The sequence below is a fragment of the Bos taurus genome, chromosome 4 (genome assembly GCF_002263795.3).
Source record: "Bos taurus isolate L1 Dominette 01449 registration number 42190680 breed Hereford chromosome 4, ARS-UCD2.0, whole genome shotgun sequence".
Lineage (NCBI taxonomy): Eukaryota > Metazoa > Chordata > Mammalia > Artiodactyla > Bovidae > Bos > Bos taurus.
In genome coordinates this window covers 47,998,062-48,024,631 of record NC_037331.1, presented here as the reverse complement: position 1 = coordinate 48,024,631, position 26,570 = coordinate 47,998,062, and the positions used below count along the sequence as shown (strand labels likewise).

General features: G+C 40.6%; 1 protein-coding gene across 7 annotated transcripts in view; it reads right to left on the bottom strand.

The window, feature by feature from the left end:
• Nucleotides 1–318: 318 nt before the first annotated feature.
• Nucleotides 319–26,570, bottom strand: part of PIK3CG (phosphatidylinositol-4,5-bisphosphate 3-kinase catalytic subunit gamma) — a 35,900-nt gene continuing 9,648 nt past the window's right edge. For 5 of the 7 annotated variants that reach the window (XM_005205424.5, NM_001434762.1, XM_024990737.2 and 2 more), the window contains 6 exons: nucleotides 24,452–24,598; nucleotides 22,830–22,920; nucleotides 21,786–21,916; nucleotides 20,706–20,817; nucleotides 19,076–19,233; nucleotides 319–3,882 (listed from right to left, as the gene is read on the bottom strand). In XM_005205424.5, coding sequence (XP_005205481.1) covers nucleotides 3,604–3,882; nucleotides 19,076–19,233; nucleotides 20,706–20,817; nucleotides 21,786–21,916; nucleotides 22,830–22,920; nucleotides 24,452–24,598 — 918 coding nt within the window. In that variant the 3' untranslated portion in view covers nucleotides 319–3,603. Of the gene's footprint in view, nucleotides 3,883–19,075; nucleotides 19,234–20,705; nucleotides 20,818–21,785; nucleotides 22,057–22,829; nucleotides 22,921–24,451; nucleotides 24,599–26,570 lie in introns of those variants that run through there. The other 2 variants (NR_197965.1, XM_059885625.1) reach the window with 2 other exon arrangements.

The window sequence follows — 26,570 nt, the reverse complement described above, 5'->3', positions numbered from 1 at the left end:
TCTTAACTTGATTACATGTGTAGACCCTATTTCCAAATAAGATCACATTCACAGATATCAGGGGTTAGGACCTCAGCATATGTTTTTGGGGGACACGCAAGCCACAACAACCCCCATCATGAAGTGTCTGCTATCACCAACAAATTATAAATGTTTTAAGGACTGGGACTCAGTCAGCTTTGTTCATATCCAATATTTAACACAGTGTCTCATAGGTAGTGGGCACTCAGTAAAGATTTATTGAAAGAAAGTATTTGAGTTTTAGGACTATCTTAACTTTCAGACATTAAAAAAAATGCGTGCAGAGAACACAAGATATAGGATTCCTTCTTTTATTTAAATTTACGTATAAGAATTTACAGTGGAAACACAAACTCGAGAGGATGGGGCTGTCTGGAGAGGGAGTGGACCAGCTCTCTGGATTCACTTAAGCCAAAGTATGTGCCTTAGTTCCCTAGCATCTGCCCTGAAAATGAATCTTTGATAAAATGCAGACAAGCACCTAGAATAAAACCATTTGATTGTGTGACCAGAGTTATTTGGTTGGATTAAACTTAAAATAATACACCAGGACCTTTAAAATTCCAAATTTCTTTTTTCTTTATATAGTAAAGTATAATTGAAAATTTATTTCACAGGGCAAAGGAGCCTCACTTAGCAAATAAAGGCCAGAATTTGCTCCAGAAACTTACTTTCTAAATTACTTTTCAGACTCATTTCAAAAAATAATTTTCATTTATACAGAACTAACAGCCTCCAAATTATGCTGCAGAATTCCAACATCTAAACTTTTCTTTTTTAACTAATTCATCTCTTGTAAAGGATTTACCTAACAAAGTTAACTTTTTTAAAATCAAGAGTTTGCTCTAGGAGTTGATATATTTTATTAAATGTCTCCCTTCTCTCACCAGTATCACTAAAGCCAGGCAAATGCCAGGACAAGGTCTAGAATATTCTCTATGTTTTACTTTACTTTAGTGGCCATAGTCCCAGTTCCAAAGCCTTGGATCAGTGTTTAAAGGCCTAATGTACAGCCATAGAGATGAAGTATTTCAATTAGAGCAGAAGCAACATTTTTATCGGGTCCATTGTTATCTGTACTCACACAGATGTGATCTAAATGTAAGCTGAGCACCAAAGCCATTGTTCAGATATACCTGATGCCAGCTCCATAGAAAGATGACTCAGGTTCTAGCACATTTTCAAGGGTATAAAAGTTATGGGCCATGTGATTCATTAGGGACAATGAAGGAAGCACACAAAGGTGATTTTTGTTTATTTGCAAGTCTATAGAATTAAACCTGTACCTTCATTGGAACCTGGAAAAATTAAGCTCAAAGTGATGTGCATAGGTATAGACTCAGCATAACTGAAGGACTTGTTCACTTGAGCAAGTTTGTACACACCTGCACCAATGGGCTAAATATAAATACATCCCCTGTAATTCTTCTATCAAGATGATTGCTTCAGCAAAGCAAATAAGTGGAATCTGTGCAAGGTTTGGGCTTGACTATGTGTTACGAAATTAATGAAACATCCTCTTCTGAATGAGAAAGCATCAATCTTCCTGTTATTGAGAAAGAATGGTGGGGAATAGATGGTTAAAAATACTATAAAATGTCCATCCTCCATTAACACAGAGGGATAAACATTTGATTACAGGTATGGTCTTATGTACAGGGCGATAAGTGTGATTTTAAAAGGATGAATTGTCAAGGAAGAGGAGTGTTTTCTAGATACCTTAAGAGTCAAGGAAAGGCTCAGTGGCAAGGAACCAGTGTTTTTGAACACTGGTTGCTTGTTAGAATCTCCTGGAGGTACTTAGAAAAACAGTGATGTCTGGGCCTCATCCTAAACTAATTATAACCCAAGATGGGCACTCAGGCAGGGTATTTTTAAAGTATCCCTGGTGATTCTGATTTGCAGCTAGAGTTAAGACCTACTGGACTTTTGTGTACTCATAAAGAAAAGGTTGGTGTACACCAAAGTCCAACATGTATCTATTTAGAACATTTAAAAATTAAATATTTATTTATATCCCAGTATACTTAAACATAGGGCTTCCCAGGTGGTGCTAGAGGTAAAGAACCCACCTGCTAATACAGGAGATGTAAGATGCAGGTTTGATCCCTAGGTCAGGAAGACCCCCTGGAGGAGGACATGGCAACTCACTCCAGTATTCTTGCCTGGAGAATCCAATGGACAGAGGAGCCTGGTGGGCTATACAGTCCATGGGGTCACAAAGAGTTGGACATGACTGAAGTGACTTAGCATGCATAATTACTTAAGCACAGACGCCATTAACAGTTATTTCTATGTCAAGTAATAACTATAGATAATTCTAAAATATTTTATAAATAATCATCTTTCTCTGTTAACACTTCCAATAAATAGTAAAATGTTTAAGAGATGAGAATAGTTTTTAAAGAAGACATTTTAACTATTTTTAGGAAATTTGAAGACTGTGTCAGAGTATAAAGTTCCTTTAAGTTGTGAGATGCATAGGGCAAGTAGTGTTCTTCCTAACCTGGAGATCTTTTTAGATATTAAATATCTTCTTCCATTAAAAAAGAAAGAAAAAACTTCTCAGGCCAAAATTTAAAATTAAGGCATTTGGAAATTCATGCATATTTTCTAGACTCTCTCCTTTAATAATGTACCTTTCAAAAACCCCAACAAACATCTCTACAAGTACCTACAATTCTAGTATCCCTAGAGGAGAAATTGTTTTTCAACTAATTGTTGAGTTTCAGGGTAAATGTATTCTTGAAAATTTCACAACTCTGCATAAAGAACTTTGAGAAGGTTGGAAGTGAGGAAGAAGAGAGACAGGGAGGAAGGTGGGGAGGGCTCAGGGGGAGGAATATAAAGGCCCAGGTGAGTCCCTTTGGTTATTTCCTGCTTCTGTGAGGAAGCAGGCTATCATAATTGTACTTGAGAGGTTTACTCTGTGGGCAGAGTTGAGACAAATTTTGCAATTCATAATCGTGGAACCAGAGCAGCAGATGAGGGCCAGGGCACAGAGGTTCCAATTTTCCATTTGGTGTTTGTGAGTCTCAGTGGTAATAGAATCTGATGACAAAAGATCCTGAAAAGAGGAGCTCGCTTTCCTTGCTTTTGGCACATTAGTAACATCTGCAGACACAGAGGGGATGTTTAGAAGCATTAGAGGAATGAGACAAAGGTCACAATGAGCATGTGGTTTTTTTTTTTTTCCCCATAAAGAATTTGAGAAAGTCAAGGATAACCAAAATTGAGAGGAAACCCAGATGAAGAGATGTTATCAATGATTCTGAAGAATTTCGGGAAGCACCCAATAATATGATAGTCAAAACATCAGTCACAGTGAGGGGGTAATTAGGCTGTTTAAACTTAGAATGTTCTCCAACATCACTGAGACAAATGAGAAACAAACAAACCTGCAAATAAACCTAAAACTGAACAGCACTTAAACAATCAGGCCGATATTTCTCCAGTGAAGAGTTCAGCTAGGAAAAGAACTATGTTTCTTAAGCGGCAGCTTTCATAATGTTCTAGGGCATTTTAAATCAAGTTCAATGACTGTTGTGCTTACTTAAAGCTTTTTAATTCTAGCCCAAAGTATTAGGCTGAATGTTTCTCTCCTTGTTTGATGCCGAGAACAAGATGTAGGAACCAGTTAAACTGCACAGTCCATCCTTTGTCCCTGCAAACTTCAATCTGATCCAGAAAATACTTTTTAGCATCCTCCTCGCTCTTCCCTACTGTTAGGGCATCCCGAATGTATTCGATATCTTCTTTGCTGGTTAACTGGGGCATTCCTGTCATCAACATCATGGAGAACAGAATGATCAGTAGGTTTGTGTGATGACGAAGGGCTAGGTAAGCCTTGACGCACACATCCTGGATAAAGGAAAAGAAAAAGCTATTAACTGTTGTTACAGTGACAAAGTAGGATAAGGACCTGCAGACTGTTTTGGAATTTACATGGCTTTCTCCTGTCCCTGTGAGAAAATCATCACAAGCAAGGCAGTCCCCTGCCTCAGATGAAAAACACTTGACAAGAACATAGACCACTTTTACAGTCTCTGAAGCACTGTAGAGTGGTTACAAACACCTAGGGTATGCTCAAAGAAAACTGACACAGAAAGTTTCATCTTATTTCTTATTCTATCTTTTTACTTCGATTTCTTTCCTAGGGAATTGAGGGTGGACATTTCTGTAGTCTCTAAAGAGGAATGAGTCAGTTTTTGAACACCATACTGGAATCAATTAAGTTTATGTAAGCATAAGTAATGTTTGCTAAGAGCTAACGGAATCCAAAGAAGAGATGGAAATGTGGTTTTTGAGATCTAGCTAGTTTTCTTCATTTTCCAATGTGTCCTATTTTAAGAAAACAGATGAATTAACTTCTCATTGTCCGACTCTCAAAATTGTTGAATGACATTTGGAAATTTAATATAAACTCTGAATACTGAGAGACAGAGAGTTTACAACAATGACATGGCTGCTGCCTCCTCCAGGTCTTAGAGTAGGTGACAGGTGGTTTAAACTCACTTCTGAAGCAGCAGGCACGTGCATGTCAAACTGTTCCAATGTGAAGAAAAGCTACAAGGTTCCCAGTTTTACAACATGAGGACAGCCCAACCTTTATACCATAATTTGACAAAGATGGTGTGTTAAGGAAAACTGAAAGGAATAATTATGGGTTTAAATATTTTAAATAAAATACTTACTGGGTAAAGTGTTAAGAGAATAACATAGCCAACTGGAGTTTATCACAAAATTGCAAGGTAGTTCATCATAAGGTACTGGGATAAAATCCACTTTTGAGTTTTATAAAATTAACATGTAACTTAATATATAATGAACATGTAATAATGTGAAGAATTATATGAAATTACCAGTCAAGATCATTTTGAATAATGAGTTTGGGGAAAAGAAATGCATAAAATTAGAAAATTGAAGGTAAAATCATTAGTATTTACAAATAACAATTGTCTTCTAAGAACATTGAAGGAGGGAAGAACTAAAATACTATTGAAACTAGTTTTTATTAAACTAACTTTTTATGAAATTAATAAATAGAATGTTTTAAGTAGGAGCTACCAGTTAGAAAGTGAAGAGAAAAGACATGCTGTGAATGCAGTCGTGTCCAACTCTTTGCTACCCCATGGACTGTAGCCTATCAGGCTCCTTCATCCATTGGATTTTCCAGGCAAGAGTACTGGAGTGGGTTGCCATTTCCTTCTCCAGGGGATCTTCCCGACCCAGGAATCGAACCTGGGTCTCCCGCATTGCGGGCAGATGCTTTACCGTCTGAGCCACCAGGGAAGTCTGAAAAACTAACTTTTTATGAAATTAATAAATAAAATGCTATAAGTAGGAGCTACCAGTTAGAAAGTGAAGAGAAAAGACATGCTGTGAATAACGGTAACAATCCCCCGTGATTTCTGAGGTAAATACCTATACAAAAAACATGCAGAACTCGTTTTTTAAAGCTGTAAAAATTCACTGAAGCATGTAAAAGAAAACTTGAACATGTGAAGTGTCAAGGCATGTTCCTCACTGATAAAAGTGCTTATTATAAAGATAAATGTTCTCAGATTAATATATAAATAGAATGAAATTGAATAAAAATTCTTATTGGATATTTAAACTCAGATAAGTTTTCAAGTTCATCTGGAATAATTAGGGCTTGAGACAACATTTTGAAAAAGTATAGTAACAAAAAACAGTGCTTGCCATTAAAGCACATTATAAGGTTATGATATTTATAACTGTGTCTATTCTGTTCCAGAAAAGATAATACATTTTGTGGAACAGTAGGGAAAGTTCAGAGATATCTAACTTTAAATATTATACATTACATAGTAAACATGAAATAAAGGCTACTTCTCAGATTAGTGGGGGAAATATCTATTATTCGGTCAATGGGTCTGGTACAATTGACTCATAATTTGGAGTGGGGGAGAAATAGTTTATTCCATATGATATATCAAAACAAATTCCAAAAGAATTAAACATTTAAATATAAGAAGGGGAGACTTCTCTGGTGGTCCAGCGGCTAAAACACCATGCTCTTAATGTGGGGGGCCTGGGTTCGATCCCTGGTCAGGGAAGTAGGTCCCACATGCTGCAGCTGGAGTTTAAACGCCACAAGATTCCACATTCTGCAGAAAAGATTGAAGATCCTGCATGCCACAACTAAGACCCAGCACAGTGAAATAAAAAAATATTTTATTAAAAAGTAAAATTTGAAAAAAAATGTAAGAAGGGAAAATATTAATTTAAACAATCAGGAAATGAGAAAGGAAGGACTTTAAGAAGATGATTTCCAAGATGGAATTGAAATGGAAGATGGAGAGATTATGGAAACTTCTAATTTTTGAGGAAAAACAGCTATAAACAATATTAAAAGAAGCAAAAAATGAGAAAAAACATATTTGCAACATGACAGATCACTTCTTTATTCCTAGCCTTCCCCCACCCCCCATAGCTCTTACAAAGCAGTAAGAAAGAGACAAAGAGTTGGCTAAAAAGGTAGGCCAAGGTTACAGTAGACCATGCATGTATGCTGTTATTTCCGTCATGTCTGACTCTTCACAACATGGTCTGCAGCCCGCCAGGATCCTTTGTTCATGGAATTCTGCAGGCAAGAATCCTGGAGTGGGTTGCCATGCCCTCCTCCAGGGGACCTTCCCAACCCAGGGATTGAACCGCATCTCTTATGCCTCCTGCATGAGGGTTCTTTATCACTAGCGCCACCCTGGAGGACCACAGTATATCATACTACAAGATGTAAAGCCAGATAGTAAACATCTGAAAACACATGCAACTTCATTAGTCCATCAAATAAATGTAACTTAAGATGAGGTGGGAACATTCACCTACCAAACTGAAAAGTCTTTTTTTTAATTTTTAAGGATAATATCCAATGTTCTCTTTCATAAGCTGATGGTAGATGGGAATGGTTATCCTTTCACTAGCAGACAACTTACTAACATGTATCAAAAGCTTTAAAATACTTATAAATATTATAAAACTTAATTGTGATGGTTACATAACTGATACATTTGTCAAAATTCATAGAATTGTACACCCTAAAAAGACTGAATTCTGTTCTCTCAATTATGTTTCAGTAAAAACTTGACTTAAAAAATGTCAGCATCTTTTTACTTGACAATTTCCAGGCTAGGAATTTACCTTAAAAATTTTTGGTTAATATTGCAGTGATTTATCTATAAGGATTTTCATTAGAACATTGTTTAATATTGTAGAAACTTGAAAGCAACCTAAATATCCTACACTTGGAGGTTGATAAGAAGGGTTTATGAAAGTTTCTGTGGCTTCATGCTCTGAAACTACTATAATGACTCTGTAGAAGGGTATATAATAAACATGTAAAAATGAGTTAAAAAGCAGGTACACAGCAACACATATAGTATAATCCCATTTTGGTAAGTGGACACAAAATATTTACATAGGAAAAAAGAATGTAAATTGACAGGCCAAAATGTCAGTAGTGATTTTTCCTTTTGCCTTTAGAGATGGTCTTGTCTGTGTCGCCTGAATGGGGCAGTGTAACTGCAGGGATAGTGGGGGTCAGGCCTCTGTCATTCTGAATGTCGAGGCTAGATTGTGTATATATCACCCTGTCCAGATACAAAATGCCATGGACTCTTCTGGCATTTTTGAAGTCAGACAATACGTATCAAATGCCCAGCATAGAGGCTGGCCTATGGGAAGGGTTCAATAAATGTTAATTCTCTCCCTTCCCTACCTGGAGGTGAGAGCAACTCTGTGTCTCCTCTCTGCTCAGTCACCACAAAGCAGGAGACCCATACACCCACAGCACTGGTGGGGCTGTTCCTGCCATGGCCCAGCCATCACCCTGCCCTGGAAGCAGCCCTGGTGCATTAGCACTCTTGCATTCTTAATGACTCCACTTACAGCTGGAAATCATTGTCTTTTGCTCATCCCTAGGACCCACTGACAGCTCTCTCATCTCTCGGTAATGATACAGGCTAGAAGCAGGCTTCACCCCAGGCAACCGTCTTGTTAATGTGCCAACTTGCATACTCTTCACAAGGGCGGAAATGAGGATGCCTTCTGATTTTGAAATAGATGACGTTCTGATTTTTAATCATCTTCTAGCTTTCTGTACACGGAGGGCTCTGGGCAAATCCCCTGCTGTCTGAGCCCACTGTGTGGTCAAGCTTTTTATCAGAATAATTTCAAGGAGGAAAATAAATCTAGAACCAGGTTATTATAACACCAATCCATAGATGCTCAGAAAATATTTAAGTGACTCTGTACCTATCCACTAATCTTTGTAGCCACAGAGACACACATAAAGGGAAAAAACCATTCTGCTGCTCTCCAGAGTCCTTCTATACAAGGACTTTCTGCTGGCTTGAATTTATTTGGTTAATTCTAACTTTCACAGGCAAGGGCCACTTCTGTAAGAAAGACCACACACCCCATATTGGTAAGACACACTATCTAAGTTCTGACGGGTGGTGCAGATGTAGAGATGTAGTACAGATTTAATTATCCTTTGCTTAAAGGTGTGTGGAAGTGAAGTGAAGTGAAGTTACTCAGTCGTGTCCGACTCTTTGCGACCCTATGGACTGTAGCCTACTACGCTCCTCCGCCCATGGGATTTTCCAGGCCAGAGTACTGGAGTGGGTTGCCATTTCCTTCTCCAGGGGATCTTCCTGACCCAGGGATCGAACCCAGGTCTCCCGCACTGTAGGCAGACGCTTTACCGTCTGAGCCACCAGGAAAAGGTGTGTGGGGCAGTGGCTAAAAACACAGAGTCACACTTCACTGCTTGGATTGAACTCTTGGCTTTATTACTGACAAGCTGTTTGTCATCAGAGAGGTTATTTAACCTCTCTGGACCTCAGTTTCCTCATCTCAGAATCTGAATAACAGTAACAATAACCCCACACCATGCAGTTGTGGTGAGATTCAAGTGCTGTTGTAAGCGGTTGGCTATTATTATTGACAGGATGAGTTTTGCCTGACTGAGCACACACTTTTCAATGCTAAGGAGTTCACCTTGCCATCTAGACCTGTCCAAAATATCCCTCTGACAGCAGAGACCTAGGGGTGGGGTGAGCTGGGGAGATAAGCCCCACTCCCACCAGTGTCGATGGAGGAGGTGTCTTGGTCCTGGCCCCCGAGGTGGGCAGGATGATGGAAGCCTATGGCACCCAGCTACATCTGTAGGAGGTTCTCTAGCTAGCAGGGGCTCTGATGGACACTCGCTCCTTACACTCAAACCCCAAGGGTTTGATTTTAGACTCAGATGAAGGATCTGTCCCAGCGTCTTGACCATGCTGTCTCAGCACAGGCCTCTGGTTTGAGCAGCTGTGAGGATGTGGCTTGGGGGAACTCAGGAGGAAGCACAGAATACAGAAATTGCTGGCTGTAGCAACAGAATTTCCCCTTGTGCCAGGACTGTGGGGCACTGACCTCAGGCATCTTCCTCCTATCCTTCTCAGCTGTCGGTTGAGGCTGTGTACTATTGAGTGGAGGAGAAGGGGGAAGGGAAGGCCCTGATTTGGAGCACTTGGTTTAAGGCACTTGTTAACAAGTGTGAGCCTGGGGAACAGTGTAACATTATTACTGTCATTGGCTGGACCACTACTCACGAATAAGTAGATTGACCCTACATAGTACATCTGCTCTTTATTTCAGAGTTGATTCAAATACCTTAACTGACAATATCCGGAACCAAAAGAAAGATTCCTTTACAGAGCTACCCTTCTTGTAAGTCTTAGGAACAAAGGAATTCATAACAATTTCAGGGTCAACACTTTGATTTGATTCATCATCAACTATCAGTTCACTGTACCGAAAACAAAGTCCTTTCTATGCATAATCTATTAATTTTTTAACCACCAGTGAGCTATGGCTGCTTAAATGGTCCAATGTCATGTGGAGTAGTCCTACTTTTTCTTAAAACCAAATGCCTCCATTCTCAACTAGAAACAAAGAGGAAGTGAAATACTACTGCACACAGCCACAAGAATGAGGAAGTAACCTCAGGGCCATAAAACAGAAACTCCAGAAAAAGAATTCAGCACTGAGAGGAGAGGGAAAAACAACACTCACAAATACTCGTCAATGAGAAAGAAATGTTCTCACCCTCCTAGTTTTCCAATGTGGCCTCTATCTATTAGAGGAAGGAGATAAGGGGAAAATGATATTTCATTTGAAGAGGATTTCATTTCTTTAAATAAGAATCAATCACTTGACTCAGCAATGCCTTTAGAAGTTATTTTGGCAAAACAGAGAAGATCACTAATTAGCAGACCTAACAATGTAGGAATCTGGTAAATCCGAAAGAAGAGTGTGTCCAACTCTTTGCTGTGCATTTGCAGAGTTTGACTTAGGATTGTTGTAAGGACTTAGAAATGATTCCCAGACTAGCTCTGTCTACCAGGGGAAGGGCTGTATTGCCTTCTTCTCAAGTACTTGGCTAGGCACTCATTAGAAATCTAAAGGTTACAATTAAACTGTTCTACTTTAAATATTCTAAATAGACAGTATGTAAGGGTGTGTGCGTCTGTGTATTTGTCTTTTAGCTTTGTTCCAAAAGAGGGTTGAAGGTGGATTATTTAGATACATAAGAGTCACAATAACATTAATTAGAAGTGGGTAGTAAAAGCAAAGGGAATAACACGGGAAATGATCCACAATGGGTTTGGAAAAGAGACTAATTTAAAACTATATATCACAAATCCTACAGACTTGCTAAGAGCAGCCTTCAAATAAATCTTCAGTCAAAAGGAAAGGTGAATCTGTTACTTCATCCAATGTTCAGAAGATTAAGAAAAATCTATTTGTTTAGGAGAAACACAGCTTTTCTGGAGACCAAGACCTGATAGAACTTTTGCAAGAGGATCTTTATAAGGAGTACACTTTGTAACATGGTGAATAATGTTCTCGATAATATTCTGATGGTAGACAAAACATTTCTTTAAGAGAAACTAAACACAGAGAAGATGCCAGTTGGAAGGTTACTCTTGATAAATGTTTAGAAGAAAAGGGGTCTGATCTTAGGAATGGAGTGACATCGCATGCTGGTGGATTAATGCACAAATCCAAACCAAGGCCATCTCTCCAGTCTTGTATTCCTATCTTTTCCAGAAAAGTGATACAATTCAGGAAAGCTTATCTTAAGTTCCAGCAATTCTACAAGCCCATGCAAGCCTGTATCTGGCAGAGAAGTCACTCCAGCATATTCCAGCTCCTACCCATGGCTGATGCAAATCCTTCTCTGAGGGCATCTTCCCATGGAGAGAGTGAAGAAAGGGTGAAACTTCAGGCTTCAGACCTGGGTGGAGGAGGCTGAGCTCCACGCCGTTAGTGGGCCAGGGTACAGATCCCGAGAGGATGCAGATCCTTTATCAACTCAGTATAGTATGAGCAATTCAATAGATAAACTCATCTCCCTGTTGAGCTATAATAGGCCTTGATCACATTAATTTGTGATGAATCAATTGAGCTCCAAGTGGTTTCTTTGCTTGGCTCTCTACCCCGCCCCCCCCCCCCCCCAATCCAGCCAATTCACTGCTTCAGATTGGACACAAAGTTCCCTCCTTGACTCAAATTCTGCTATACTCTCCCACATATACCTAGGTTCCCCAGACAACTATATTTTTTGTTCATAAAATATTGATACTAAATAATAACTCCATGCCCTTTCTCATGTTTTTTCTGCCTGGCTGTGCCCTCCCTGCATCTGCTTGGCAAAATACACGTGAAATCAGATCTTAAGGCCTCGGATGAAACACTTCCTTCATTGCCACACCCCTCTTCTACCCCCCAGGGCAGGAGTCATTGTTCCCTCTGCAAACCATGGGTAAAACCCTAAACCAGAGAGCTGTGTGAGCATCTCTTTTGTGGGTGCGCTGGGCCGATCCTCTGCTCATGTCAGCTGGGCCCAGCAGTGCGACCGCCACACCAGTAATAATCTGCCAGTGCATGATGAATGAATACTTTCTGTGCCAAAGCCAAGTTAAGTGTGGGGCAAGACTCACTGCTTTAAAATTAGGGTGGAGACTTCCCTGGTGGTCCAGTGGTTAGGACTCCACTTTCCAATGCAGGGGGTGTGGGTTCAGTCCCTGTTCGGGAAGCTAAGATCCCACATGTCATGTGGCCAAAAAGCCAAACCATAAAACTGAAACAATATTGTAACAAATTCGGTAAAGATTTTAAACAAATGGTCCACGCCAAAAAAAATAATAATAATAATAAAATGAGGTGAATCAGGGACCAGTCATATATAAAGAGGGTTAAACTGTAAAGGTGCAAGCCTTGCCTGGACCTCGTACAGGTCCCGAAAGGTAGTTATGTGTTGAATGGGTGTATCCTCATGGAGCAGGAGAAACAGTGCCTGCTGACTCCAACAGGATGGAGCAGGAGGCTGAGAAAGCCCAGTCTGGCAGGCAACAGGTATAGACAATCAGAGGTGTAGACAAATGCAGGGGTCACCGCACAAGGAAGGGATTGGGAGCCTAGGACGGGGGAGTGATGGTGAGGTGGCCTCAGTTCTCAGAGGAGTGTCGGATGCTGGGGTCTCTGTGGTGCCCTGGTCCCTGTGGCTGGAGTCAGGGAGAGCACGTGACTCTCCACCAAGGCAGCAGCAGGAGGGAGCATGGTCCCGGTTTTAGAGGCAAGTAAACAGGCAGGGCTAACATGTTAATAGGAAAAGCCTCAGCTTTTCCTATAATAGCTTGTGATCTGAGATAAGAATGAGACCACAGCAGAAATGGATTTTGAATAAAAGTTCCTAGGCATTGGAGCTGGGACTCTGTGTAGCGACTTGGTGCAGGGCTGAGCCTGATGGTTGAGGAGCCTGGGGGTGCCCTGGCTTGGGAACAGCCTGTGGTGGCAACACAGCAGGACCTCATATATTAAAGCAACACCATGAATAGACTCCAGACCTCTCTCTTATCAAACCCTTCTGAAGAGTGACACCTAGGGGCGAGTGCCTTTTAAGTATGCTTATCACCACCCGTATGTGAACTGTGCATGTGAAGAGGTTATCTGACTCCCTTGACTTCTTCAGCTCCATCTGACACACATTTGCTAAGTGCCGACTGTGTGCAAAGAACATCTTCAAAATGCTTGCCTCCACAAGGCCAAGTTTCATTCTCCTTGCGAACGATATTGAATGTACACTCTAGGTCTATACTGCATGTCCTATTGGCGTGACTACTGCTCTGATGGGGGTAGAGGGTAGTCATGTTTATGTCAGTAAGGAAATCTCTACAACCGTGATTAAGCATCAGATGACATTTACATGTCTGTATTATTTACCAAAACATTAGGTTTCATAATTAGGCTTACTTCCTCTCTGGATGTATGGTATTTAAAATACATTGTAAAGGCTTATTAACTAACATCCAGGCAATGGCAGCCTGTGAATCTGTGCCTGTCACCACTTCATAAACTCACTAAATACAATGAATTGTGGGGAAGGAAGAAACCTGAGGGGTTCCCTAGTCTCATCTAACTCCTCCTGGGGCAGAAATTGCTCCTCTACCAACTGGTACCACGTGCAGGATGCAGGTCAGACGTGGTCCTGTTGTGATGGATCCTCCGAAGGCAACAGGCAGGGGGCTGTGGCTGGGATAACACCAGGGACCTCATCTAGAAGGGCAGTAAAGGATGTTCTAGGGAGGAGGCCCGAGCATGGGGCAGCTGAACTGGGTGGAAAAGCAGAGGAAGGCCTTCTGGACCCGGTGAGAGAAGGCAGGTGAGAGCCGTAGGGTAAGGCTGGAGGGGGGCAGGGTCTCTGAGGAACAGTGTCTGGCAGGGCAAGCTTAGATGTTCAGATTTAATTCAAAATGAGATGAGAAGCCACTAAACAGTTTAAGGAAAGGGAGTAACACTGTGTCTGGTTCTTAGGTTCAGTTTTTAACCAAATTCTGATTCATTTGGTCTTGAAGGTGATAGCGGTTGAAATGGGATTAGAAGTCAGATTCAAACTCAAATGCAGCATTTTTCCAATTACAATGTTCTCTCCTCATTCTTTTCCTAATCCAAATGACAAAAGAGAAGTAAAAAGTTTGAAATATTTAAAGCTACAATGATACCATTGATGAAAGAGCTTGTTTAGGTAAAAGACAAAATGCTTAATAGAATAAAGGAAACAATAGAAAGTTGAAATGCCAGGCTAGAAGTACAGGCTAGAAAAAAGATTGCTGGGAGAAATATCAATAACCTCAGATATGCAGATGACACCACTCTTATGGCAGAAAGTGAAGAGGAACTAAAGAGCCTCTTGATGAAAGTGAAAGAGGAGAGTGAAAAAGCTGGCGTAAAACTCAACATTCAAAAAACTAAGGTCATGGCATCTGATCCCATCACTTCATGACAAATAGATGGGGAACCAATGGAAACAGTGAGAGTATTTTCCTGGGCTCCAAAATCACTGCAGATGGTGACTGCAGCCATGAAATTAAAAGACACTTTCTCCTTGGAAGAAAAGCTATGGCTAACCTAGACAGCATATTAAAAAGTAGAGACATTACTTTGCCAACAAAGGTCTGTCTAGTCAAAGCTAGGATTTTTCCAGTGGTCATGTATGGATGTGAGAGTTGGATCATAAAGAAGGCTGAGCACCGAAGAATTGATGCCTTTGAACTGTGGTGTTGGAGAAGACTCTTGGGAGTCCCTTGGACTGCAAGGAGATCAAATCAGTCAATCCTGAAGGAGATCAATCCTGAATATTCATTGGAAGGACTGATGCTGAAGCTGAAGCTCCAATACTTTGGCGACCTGATGCGAAGAGCTGACTCATTGGGAAAAAACTCTGATGCTAGGAAAGATTGAAGGCAGGAGAAGGTGATGATAGAGGATGAGATAGTTGGATGGCATCACTAACGCAATGGACTTGAGTTTGAGCAAGCTTCAGAAGATGGTGATGGACAGGGAAGCCTGGCATGCTGGAGTCCATGGGGTGGCAAAGGGTCGGACATGACTGAGTGACTGAACAACAACATCAACTAAAATGTTGGCAGTGTTTTTTTTGGAAGGTGGGATAGTGGGCAGCATTTTATATCCTGATATTTTTAATATTTTATTGGCTTTTGTTTTTTTTTAAGGAAACATTTACTACTTTTAAAATTTAGGGGACTTCCCTGGTGGTCCACTGGTTAAGACTCCACACTTCCAATGCAGGGGGTGTGGGTTCCATCCTGGGTTGGAGAACTAGGATCTCATATGCTACGTGATGGGACCAAAAAACAAAATTAAAATTTAGGAAAAAACCCTGCATTCTTACATAAAGTAAATGGAAGCCAAATTTCATTTTCCAGTGATATCAATGTATTTTTTTGGAGTATGTTCTATAATTGTTCAGGGACATTTCAAACAAAATGACCCTTAAATATACCACCAGTGGGAAAACCATTTTTTTTTTTTAATCTCTTTAGTAAGGGAGAGTTATTTCCCCCCATGCAGAGAATTTATTGATCAAAATCATCATCATTGCAACATATCTGTTTAGCACCCTGTGTGTAGGGTGCTACTGAAAGCAAACAGATGATCTTGGGTTCAAGTAGTGGGTCTTGGTGTGTCTTATTACAGCTTGTTCCTGAACTCTGCCCTATTCTATAAATGACTCATGAATCTGGTCCTAGGTTCGACCAGCTACATCGGAAAGGAGAGGGGGTGGGACAGAGCCACACTTTCCTTTTCAGTTCCCCTGACTCCAGTCCTCTCATCACAAACTCAGTAGGCTTTTCCGTCTTGGTGGAGCAGGCTCCCCTCACCCTTGACAAAAATGGGTCAGCTCTTTAAGATGATTCAAATGTGCTGCGTGCATTCATGAACCTTAACAATTCAAATTTAGTGGTTCGCTGGAACCAAGGACACCTTTCCTTCAAAGAATAAATATATATGACGCTTCTTACCCAACCTAGAAATGGCAGCTTTGTCATACAAGATCCTTGGATGTTCTTTAGAGAGTTGGAAGATGCTCCCCTTCCCTGACCTTGCAGGACTTCATCTCAAAAAGGAGCACAAGGTGAGAAACAGAAAATATTCTAGAAGGCTTAATAGTATGTAAACACACACACACACACACACACACACACACGAACACAACTGTCAGCAGGTCTGAGTCAAATGATGAAAAAACTTGCTGCTCATCTTTGTCAAGCTGGAAATTTTAGAAATTCTGCATATGTAACATTGTATATATACATGTATAACATGCATTTAGCTGCCGTTTTCCTCTTGAGAGTGAGGAGAGGAAAAGGTGGGGAGACCAGCAGAGAAGAGGGCAGGCTGGGCAGGCAGAACAAGCAGAGCTCAGACCCCTACTTGCTCCTTAACAGGAACAGTGCTATTTTTCATGTTTTCTATATTATAGTGCTGCTGAGATCTCATTTCACAGAGGGCTTCTCATCCTAAAAGTGTTCAAAGTTTGAAGAGCTGCTGTTATATATGTGACAATGGAGGTCTTGTTGATTGAGTTCCTGCTGTATTCTGGGTCCTGAACCAAGCATTCTACATATTTCATGTAAATAATCCCTAAAAACCCTACTTGAGGTGGGTCTTAGAGTTCCCACCCCACAGAGGAGGAAACCGAGGTTCTGAAAGGATAGGTAATTCATAGGTTTTAAGCAGCAGAGCCAAGATGCACACTAACGTTGGTCTGCTCCAAAGCCCATCCTTTCAACTACAATGCCATGCTGATCTGTTTAAGGTTCATTTACAGGCACTTAAAGAGTATAAAGTGTCTGCCTACAATTTCGGAGATCCGGATTCAATCCCTGGGTCGGGAAGATCTCCTGGAGAAGGAAATGGTAACCCACTCCAGTATTCTTGCCTGGAAAATCCCATGGATGGAAGAGCTTGGTAGGCTACAGTCCATGGGGTTGCAAAGAGTCGGACACAACTGAGTGACTTCACTTCACTTATAGAGTACGCCAGTACTGTAAAACAATCATAGATAAATACAGTAAAATTGACAAAGGTATGTTTTTGGCAGTACACATGCCCCTAGAATGTTGCTTTAATGAAAGCAGTTCTAATGGCTCAAAAACAAGCTTTCGGTCACAGAGGATGTAGAAATGCTTGTAGACTGAAGGGACAGACTCCCTGCAAAGAATTGTTGCTTTGGGAGGAAGCTGTCCGGACAGGGAGTGAGCCTGTTTGTGGCCTCCCCAAACCCCAAGTCTTTTCATTAAAGAATATTTTGAAACTTAAAAATGACAACAAGGAAGACTAAAGGGGAAGGATTGCTGGGATTGGTGGAGTGATACAGGCACTATAGGATGGGAATTTTGTCAACAACAGTTCAGATGAGCAGTCATTTTAGGGACAACCCTTGGCCAGAAGGAAGAGAACATACATAGAGAAATACGGAGAGACTGTTGTGAGGTCAAGATCCTCGTGTCTGTCTGTTTAAATGGCACTATTGCTGCTGTGTTTGTTCAAAGCAGATGAACCCCATCTCCAGAAGATGAGAAATGAGCATTTATTATTTGTTGCTATTGTTTAGTTTCTAAGTCATGTCCAACTTTTTTGCTGCCCCACGGACTCTAGCCTGCCAGGCTCCTCTGTGCATGAAATTCTCCAGGCAAGAAAACTAGAGTGGGTTGCCATTTCCGCCTCTAGGGGATCTTCCCATCCCAGGGATCGAACCAGCAGCTCCTGCACTGCAGGTGGGTTCTTTACCGCTGAGCTACCTGGGAAGCCCTAAATGAGTATTCCCCCCACCACGCCCCTCCTGCTTTAAATTAAATAGTAAAACTCTTGCAGGTTGTGTGTGTTTGTGTAACCATTTTTCTCTTCCAGAAAGCTGTCACAATATGTGATTTTTTTTTTAACCTTAAAGAAAAACAGGACTGAAATGTGTCAAATCCCTGGAAACAGTCTGCATCCCAGTTGAGTTTACGCAGAAAAACACTAGTCCTGAGACCATCTGGCCACAGAGATCTCAGTTTCTCTGACAACACCCCTGGTGCTGTGGAAGGGGAAGTCCGGTAACCACCACATCGAAAATCAGCCGGGAGAACAAACAAGCACAGGCAGGTTTCAAAACAATACATTCCAGTTCCTGTTCCCCTGAATGCCAAGGCCCATGTCATCTCCCAAGGTTAATATGAGCCTCAAGAGGACACTCAGAAAAGAGAGTGAGTCCTGAAATGCTGGATGCCGATCAAACCATGTTTCAAAGGTGTTAAGAGGGAGGCTGTTTAAAGGGAGCTTGAGACCAACATGCTTGTAAAGTAATCACTTGTTGCCTCTGCTGGTCTGGTTTGTGTTTTGATGGCTTTAAAACGAGGCGTATTGCAATAGTCATGACAACTTTTCTGAGTTCATTCACAGGTATTACATTTGAAAGAGCAAACATTTTACTCCTCGGGTATTTGAAATACTATTTGATAGTCAAAAGTGGATGTAGACCAGGAAGGAATAAAAGAGAAAGTCAAGTGTGGACATCCTTAGAGAAATGGGAGACCCACGGAGGAGTGGGTGGACAGGTGAGCGGGACAACCCAAAGCTCTTGGGACAACCTATAATAGAGCTGACAGGGTTTCCAATGAGAGAAGGGACCTTCCTTTACAGAAAGAGACAAGCAAGAATTCCTTGTGTTATTAATAGTAACTGATAAATACACACCTGGAGCAAAAATCAAGAGAAGCTCACCATCATTGGTGAGTCCTGAAAAGACATGTAAAAGCTGGATCTTCTAGGCAGCATCTTGATTAGGTAAATATTCAAAGGCTAAACCTGCCTGCCAGGAGTTCTTCCTAAAAGCCCTCTCTTCAGGGCCACATCATCCTGCTATATATCAATGGGACTATACTAACCAGTCCCATTGATGATGGAATACTCCTACTTGCTGTTTGGTTTTAGGAGAGGGTGACTGAGAAGCATTATTTTGCACTTGGGGAAGGGACAGAAGAGACTGGGAGGCGGTTGGGCGTGGGGGGCTGGGGGAGTCACGTGAGAAGCGGGTGGGCAGAGGCAAGAGGAGACTCAGAGCAAAGTGAGAGGTGAGGGCTGCAGCACCATCTGGTTGGTGTTCCCAGCAGGCAGTCAAGAGGGAAGCAATTACCTGAAATTTCTGGAAGTGTAGACTTGTCTTCTTTCCAGAAGTCCCCATCACAAACAGGAAGTCTGGAGTTAGCACGAATGGCACTCTCTCTTTATTAATGCCCAGGAAACTTTTATAATTCCCAAGAATGTGCCCAAAGTCAATATGAAATAGATTTCCTTAAGAGAAGGAAATGTCTGACGTCATTATACCAGCAAACAACACACTGGTCTGTTCATTTCTTGACATATTTTGCAGTTGACTGAAAATGAGCTATCTTGGGTGTGAGAGCTATTTTTACTCTGCTTGTGATATATTTTGTCTTAGCAGGTGTGTGCTGTAAGTAGCCACAAAGCACTCTTTGAAACATGCATAGTTTTGATATCCTTCTGATGCTCTTTAAATGACAGCCAAATACCATTAAAAAAATTCTCGTCTCAGAACTATTCTTACAAATATAAATCCAAACTCTGGCGTATATATGTCATCATTATGCCCAAGACTCTCTTACACCCTTTATGGAACTCAGGAGAGACAGATGTCTCACTCTTACAAATAAAACATTTGAATTTCCTTTGGGTCAGTTTCTACCACTGTCACTATCACAACTCCCTTCATCTCTTTTCATTTATTCAGCCCTCTGTCATCTGAATGGTCCATAAGTGCATTATCTCTTGATTCCCAAGGATGGATAATCAACAATTTACTCCAATACGGTGTTGTTGTTTTTTTCTTTTTCCCCAGGCTTCACTCTTAAATTGGGGCTTCCCTGGTGGCTCAGATGGTAAAGAATCAAATTTCTTAGAGAAAAATGTCATGGCATGCCACCAACACTGACCACTGTTAGACAGTGAACCAGAAGGGACGGATAAGTTAGGAAGGTGCAGCATTTTAGATTTAAGGGCACCAGTGACTTTAAAAACATCTTATTTATTTGATTGAGCAGCATGTGGGATCTTAGTCCCTCTACTTGGGATCAAACCTGTGCTCTCTGCATTGGAAGAATGGAGTCCAACCACTGGACCCCCAGCAAAGTCCCTTACTGGTGACTTTTTTGTTGCTTCTCTGTACCATCTGACATTGTTGATCATATCCACCTTCCTAGCTTTCCAGCTACTGTCCAGCTTGTCCTTCTGAAGTCTCATTTCCTATATCTTCTTCCATTACTCACTCCTGGGTACCCCCCTCTAGGGTGATCGCAGCCTCTGTGTCCCTACACAATAATGACTTCTAGATCTGTGCTCCAATCTTGACTTCCATTTAAAAATTACTCTGTGCTGAGTGGGGGAGGGGAGGTGGGTAGGGTGAGGCTGGGAAGTTAGTATTTAATGAGTTCCCATTAGGTAAGACAGAGAAGGCAATGGCAACCCACTCCAGTATTATTGCCTGGAGTATCCCAGGGACAGGGGAGCCTGGTGGGCTGCCGTCTATGGGGTTGCACAGAGTCAGACACTACTGAAGTGACTTTGCAGCAGCAGCAGCAGCATTAGGTAAGATGAAAAAGTTTTGGAGATGGATGGTGATGGCTGTACAACAATGTGGGTGCAGTGAATGCCACCAAAATAGACACTTAAAACTGGTTAAAATGGTAAATTTTATGTTAGGCATATTTTACCATAATCAGAAAGCATTACTCTATAATAAAACTCACCTGTCTCTGAGATCATAATATTGTCATTGTGTCTGTCGCCTATCCCAAGAACAAAGGTTGCCACACAGTAGCCAGCACAGGAATAAACAAATCTCTCCACCGCTGCCTGAAACTGATTAAAATGCATCTGAATATTAGTTGTGTTCTTACTGCAAAGAGCACCATGAATCTATTACAAAGGACTCCCCAAAAGATGCCATTCTGGGAATCACTTTCAGGGAGAAAGTCAGTGTGCCTGGTTTCATTGAAGTTTCATCTTTGAGGTGCCAACTTTCTCCATTGCTCTCCTTACATTGTAGGTGAAGATACAGTGACTCAGCATGAGAAGGAAACAATAGTCAAAGGACAACAGTAATATAATCAAAGGGTTCACTGCCTCTCTATGCATCACTTGCCAACAACAATCCAGACCCCATAATGATTCCTCCTTTGTTGGTGAACATATGTTTTGCTTGTGACCACTTAAAGTATGCATGGGTTCACAAATCCACACGTATAGCAGACTAATAAATGCTACTAATTATATTCCCTTCCCCAAAAGGCTGCTACCCATGCAAACGAGAAGTGCTAATCCTGTACAGCAGAATTTTAACCAGCAGCCAAGCAGCCTAACCACACAGCTTGTGGATGTGCACATGTACTTCTGAGGAATGGAAGTAGCATTTTCAACATCCCTAATTTACCATTTAGATTAGGGTGCAGGGGTAAATTGCAAATTACTTTTTATGATCTGGAGTGTTTCCAGATCAGAAGGAGTTTGTCTGTGTTAACTAAATTGTTCTGCTGAATGACAAAAATAGATGGTCTGAAAAGATGCTAACAAATTATGTCCCAGAACCAAATTTTATGCAAAGCAGGCCTGATAATCAAAAGAGAAGCAAGTGCTCAGTGAAGTCTGAATGAGCACCTCTGTTTTGCATAGATCTACTATGTCAGCAGCATTTAAACCCCCATGAGCTCAGAGGGAAAGTGTTCCACAGTGTGTTAGGAGGCATGGCAATGCAGACCCTTTGAAAACGTGTCATTAGACTGCTCACAATTTCTTAGGAGCCTTTGGAGTGGGGAGAAGCAGGAGCTCACCTTTTCTTCAATAGGGCATTTTTCTTTGAGCCAGTGACTCAGCACTTCATCTTTAAAGGCTCCTGTGTTGCCCACTGTGCTTTGCTGAATTTTGGCGATCGTTGTGGCATCTTTTACAATCTCAATCATTCCTGTGGGAAGATGCACAGATCTGATGTGAACTGGAGCCAAGCACCGGACCCAGAGGAGGAATGGCTGTGTCTTTGTTCAGTGGAGGGTAGAGAGCTTTCTCAACCAGAAGGTTATTTTCCAGGTTCGTGCTGGTGGTTTCCTTATGAGGAAGAGAAAGAAAAGGAGGCGGATAGGGAAGTTGTGTGGGACCTGCTTTCAGTATCCATGAATGAAAAGAGGAAAGGGCTGGTTTTTGATAAGCAAAACCATTAATATGCCAAGCACATCTTTCTTCACTTGGCAACCTGTTCCTTTTTCTTTTTAAAATTCCAGAGTCAAATGGGAAGGCTGTTCTCTACTTCTCAAATTGGAAACTGAAATAAAAATTTGTTTAATTGAAATTAAAATGTGAAATGTCTACAAAAGCACCTAAGAGGAAAGTACATAATAGCTTTGATAATGTGGAGTCAGGCTCGTAAAACAAGTGGCAGATCTTTCCATCTACTTTTGAAGGTTTTTTGTGAGAGAGTTTACTGTGCAATGAAAAGAGTGAAAGTTTAGAGGAGGGAACAAGTTCTTGTTAAAATCATTTCCATATGTAGTCACAAGGAATTCAATCATGCATTCACGTATTTTCAACACGTCCATACTAAACTGAGAGTCACATTCACTAGCCTTGGAACATCTTCTTCCTTTTACATGGATTATGATTGTAATTTTTTACTTATTAAAAGCCTACACTGAAGGGATGACGGTCTTTAAAAATTCTGGGGGGACCATGTGGTATGCAGAATCTTAGTTTCCCAACCAGAGATTGAACTCATGCCCCCTGAAATGGGAGTCTTAACCACTGAACCACCAGGGATGTCCCCTGGGATGATGGCCTTTCAAATGAGCTGAGCAGTCTATTCATCTCCCGAGGTCCCCACATACCTATTTTGTCACCAGTTGAAATGCAACCATATGGCAGGAGGCACAGATCCAAAGATTCAGTCTCCCAAATGGACTCCATGATTCGTAGAATCTGGGCATCAAAACACAAAAACGTTTCTCTTACAAATATGTATTTCTCTTCTCCATTAAAAATGACAACAATCTTTTCTGGTAACACAAAATGTTGAAGTGAATGTAAAATATATAAGTAATGAATTTACTTTTATTTGTCAACCTGGTACTCTAATGTTTCCCTTCCTTGGGAGCCTCAGTTTTGGCTTCAGAGTAGTACTTTGGAGAAGAGGAAAGTTGGATTTCTTTGGGGGTAGGTTTTAGCCATGATTCATCTATTATTCTTAGTTATGTATATTTTGCCATAATAAATATAAGTTCCATTCTAACATCTTTACACATTTTTATCCATAAGGCACTCTTGGGCTCCAACCAGGGCAACAGTGACAATGACAATAATGACACCTGACATTCACTGAGACTGTTTTATGTTGATCCTTTGCATTAACCCTCTAGTGTGGGTATGATTATTGTTCCCATTCTTTTCCAGATTCTTTTCCATTATAGTTATTACAAGATACTGAGTAGAGTTCCCCGTGCTATACAGTATGTCCTTGTTTCTCTATTTTATATGTAGTAGTGTGTGTATCTGTTAATTCCACACTCCTACCTTATCCCCCTCCCCCTTTCCCCTTTGGTAACCATAGTTTTGCTTTCTATATCTGTGAGTCTGTTTTATAAGTAAGTTCATTTGTACCATGTTTTTGATTCCATGGCTTGCCTATTTTAAATAAACTACATGACATATTAGAAATTATGTTACTTCTACAGTATTGAACAAATAGGGTACAGTAAATATTACTTACAAATCTGCAAAGCTAAAATGTATGTTCAAAAATATGAAAATGATCAACATTGATACCTTTGTCATCCACCTTCTGTTCTAAAAATCTGTTCACTCTTGTTACGTAAACTGCATGAATTCTCCAATCATTTCCCTGTTCATCTTCTCCCTCCATCCTGTCAGATCATTCACTTGAATTTGTGTATGTGGATATATACCAAAGGTGATGTATGTAAGGAGAACATCTGTGAGTGTATGTTGTTCGTTGTTCAGTCGCGAAGTTGTGTCCAACTCTTTGTAACCCCATGGACTGCAGCTAGTCTTTCTGTTCTTTACTGTCTCCTGGAGTTTGCTCGAATTCATGTTCATTGAGTGTGTAATGAATGCGTGTGAAAAAATCAATGAATGTCAATGAATGTGAATAAAGTGGATGCTTGGGGGTCAATGTATTTCTATTCCATGTTACCACACTAGGAATGGGGTGTATAGAAAAGCAGTCAGGTGCAGGATGTGTTTCAGCTTATTTGGGAATGCTGCATATGCATCTCTTCAGGAGTGGACAGAACCATGAGGCTCACTAGATTCGTATCTAATGGTCTGTGGCCATACTCCCCCCGTGAAAACTCTATTATGGTATCTTTGATCACTGTTCATTATACAAAATAGGAGAATGGAACAGGGTCAGTAGAAGGTATTTTTTTTTAAACAACTAGTACAGACTTCTTGTTTTGAACAACTGAAAAAAAAATCCTTAACAGCAGTATACCTGTAGAATAAGCATGTCTTGGCGCAGATCATCACCGTGTTTAAAGATAATTCCAATTGTTTCATTTGATAGAGCTGTAGGGTCAGCACATTTAAACTCAAGCCACAGAGGTTTTTTCTTAGAGGCCATCACTTTACATTTTTCAATCTGTAAGAAAACAGCCACGTGTTTCCTACACACAATTGAAAACACATTGTGGAGACATACATCTTCCTGCAAAGCATCACTATAAACACCTAGGAAAAAGTTTTCAGTTGAAGGATTTTAGTGATTTGGGTAAAAATGTGCATGGCATTTTCACCAAATCCAAAAATGCTAGTGAAAGCAATTCACAACGCTTAAACCAGTGGTTCTCAAAGTGTGTTCCCAGGAAACCCAAGCATCTGTGGAGTGCCTAAGAGACATGGCATATCCTATCTTCTGATATTCCATTCTCACAGGACTCTTGTACTTTAATGTTCCCTCTAACACAGGGCAATTTTGCCGTTATTTGCTTATATATTTGGCCTCATTCTAAGAATTAATTTGAAAAAAGAGTTCTGTTGCTACCGTAGTGTCTAAACATGGTTGTTGCAAAATTAGATGCAATCTAATTCTAGGCCAAATCTAACAAGATGAAATTTAACAGCAATAAATGGAACTCTTGCACTCAGATATTATACAATGCTTTTCCCCTCCAAAAAGCCTACATAACCTCCAAATGAATTCAAGGTGGGAGAAAGGTGATTTAGCAGCCACTCTTTCCAAATAGAAAGTCTTAGGAGTTTTAGCCAACAGTGAATTCATTATGGATCAAAAACGTGATCTTAAAAAAAACCAAATGATATGAAGCTGTATTACTATATCATTATTCCTACCAAGTTCTAGGGCTTCCCCAGTGGCTCAGCAGTAAAGAATTCACCTGCAATGCAAGAGATGCAGATTTGATCCCTGGGTGGGGAAGATCCCTTGGAGGAGGGCATGGCAACCCACTCCCCTATTCTTGCCAGGAAAAGCCCATGGACAGAGGAGCCTGGCAAAGACTCAGATAGGACTGAAGTGACTGAGCATGAACCCATTTCTAACTTCAAAAGGACAGTAGGTAGTGTATGCTTTTGCTAAAGAGCCAGCTTACTGCTAATTGTTATAAAATTAAACATGGATTAAAGACTTAAATATGAGAATTAAAACTTTAGGGAAAAAACTTGGCATACTGAATTAGGAGATGTTTCTCCACTTTGGCACTACTAAAATTTTGGACTGGATAATTTTTTGTTTGTGGCGGGTAGGGGGAGGCTGTCCTGTGTATTGTAGGATATTTAGCAGCATCTCTGGTCTCTGCCCACTGGATGCTGGTAGCATGGTCCCAGTTGGAACAATCAAAAATGTCTCCAGACATTACCAAACATCCTTTGGTGGAGGAGGTGGGGGTTCACCCCTGGTTGAAAATCACTGGATGAAGCAAATATTTCTTAGGACACAAAATGTGTGAACCATAAAAGAAAAAATGATAAATTGAACTTAACCAGAATTAAAATCTTCTACTCTTGGAAATACATTAATAAGAAAATGAAAAAGTAATCCATAGACTGGGAGAAAATATTTGTAAACTACATACCTGATAAAGGATTTATATCCAGAATATATAAATAACTCGTAAATAAGAATAAAACGGTAGCCCAAATTAAAAATTATTGGAAGATATGAAAAGAAGCTTCTCAAAAAAAATGAAGAATAAATACATGATAAGATGCTCAACATCATTAGGGAATGATGAAACTAAATAAAACTAAAAATAACAGTGAAGTACTACTTCATACCCATTTGAATGGCTAAAATTAAAAAGATTGATTATAACAAAAAGTACATATTGTATGATTCCACTTTGTGACATTCTAGAAGAGGCAAAATTTCATGATGGAAAACAGATCTGTTATCCAGGATGGAGTACGGAAGGAGGACAGGACTAATCACAGAGGGATACGAAAGAATTTTTTCTACAAATTTCTATGAAAATATTCTCTGTCTTGATTTTGTGATGGTTCAGTTTGGCTCAGTTGCTCAGTCATGTCTGACTCTTTGCGACCCCATGGACTGCAGCATTCCAGGCTTCACTGTCCTTCACCAATATCCAGAGCTT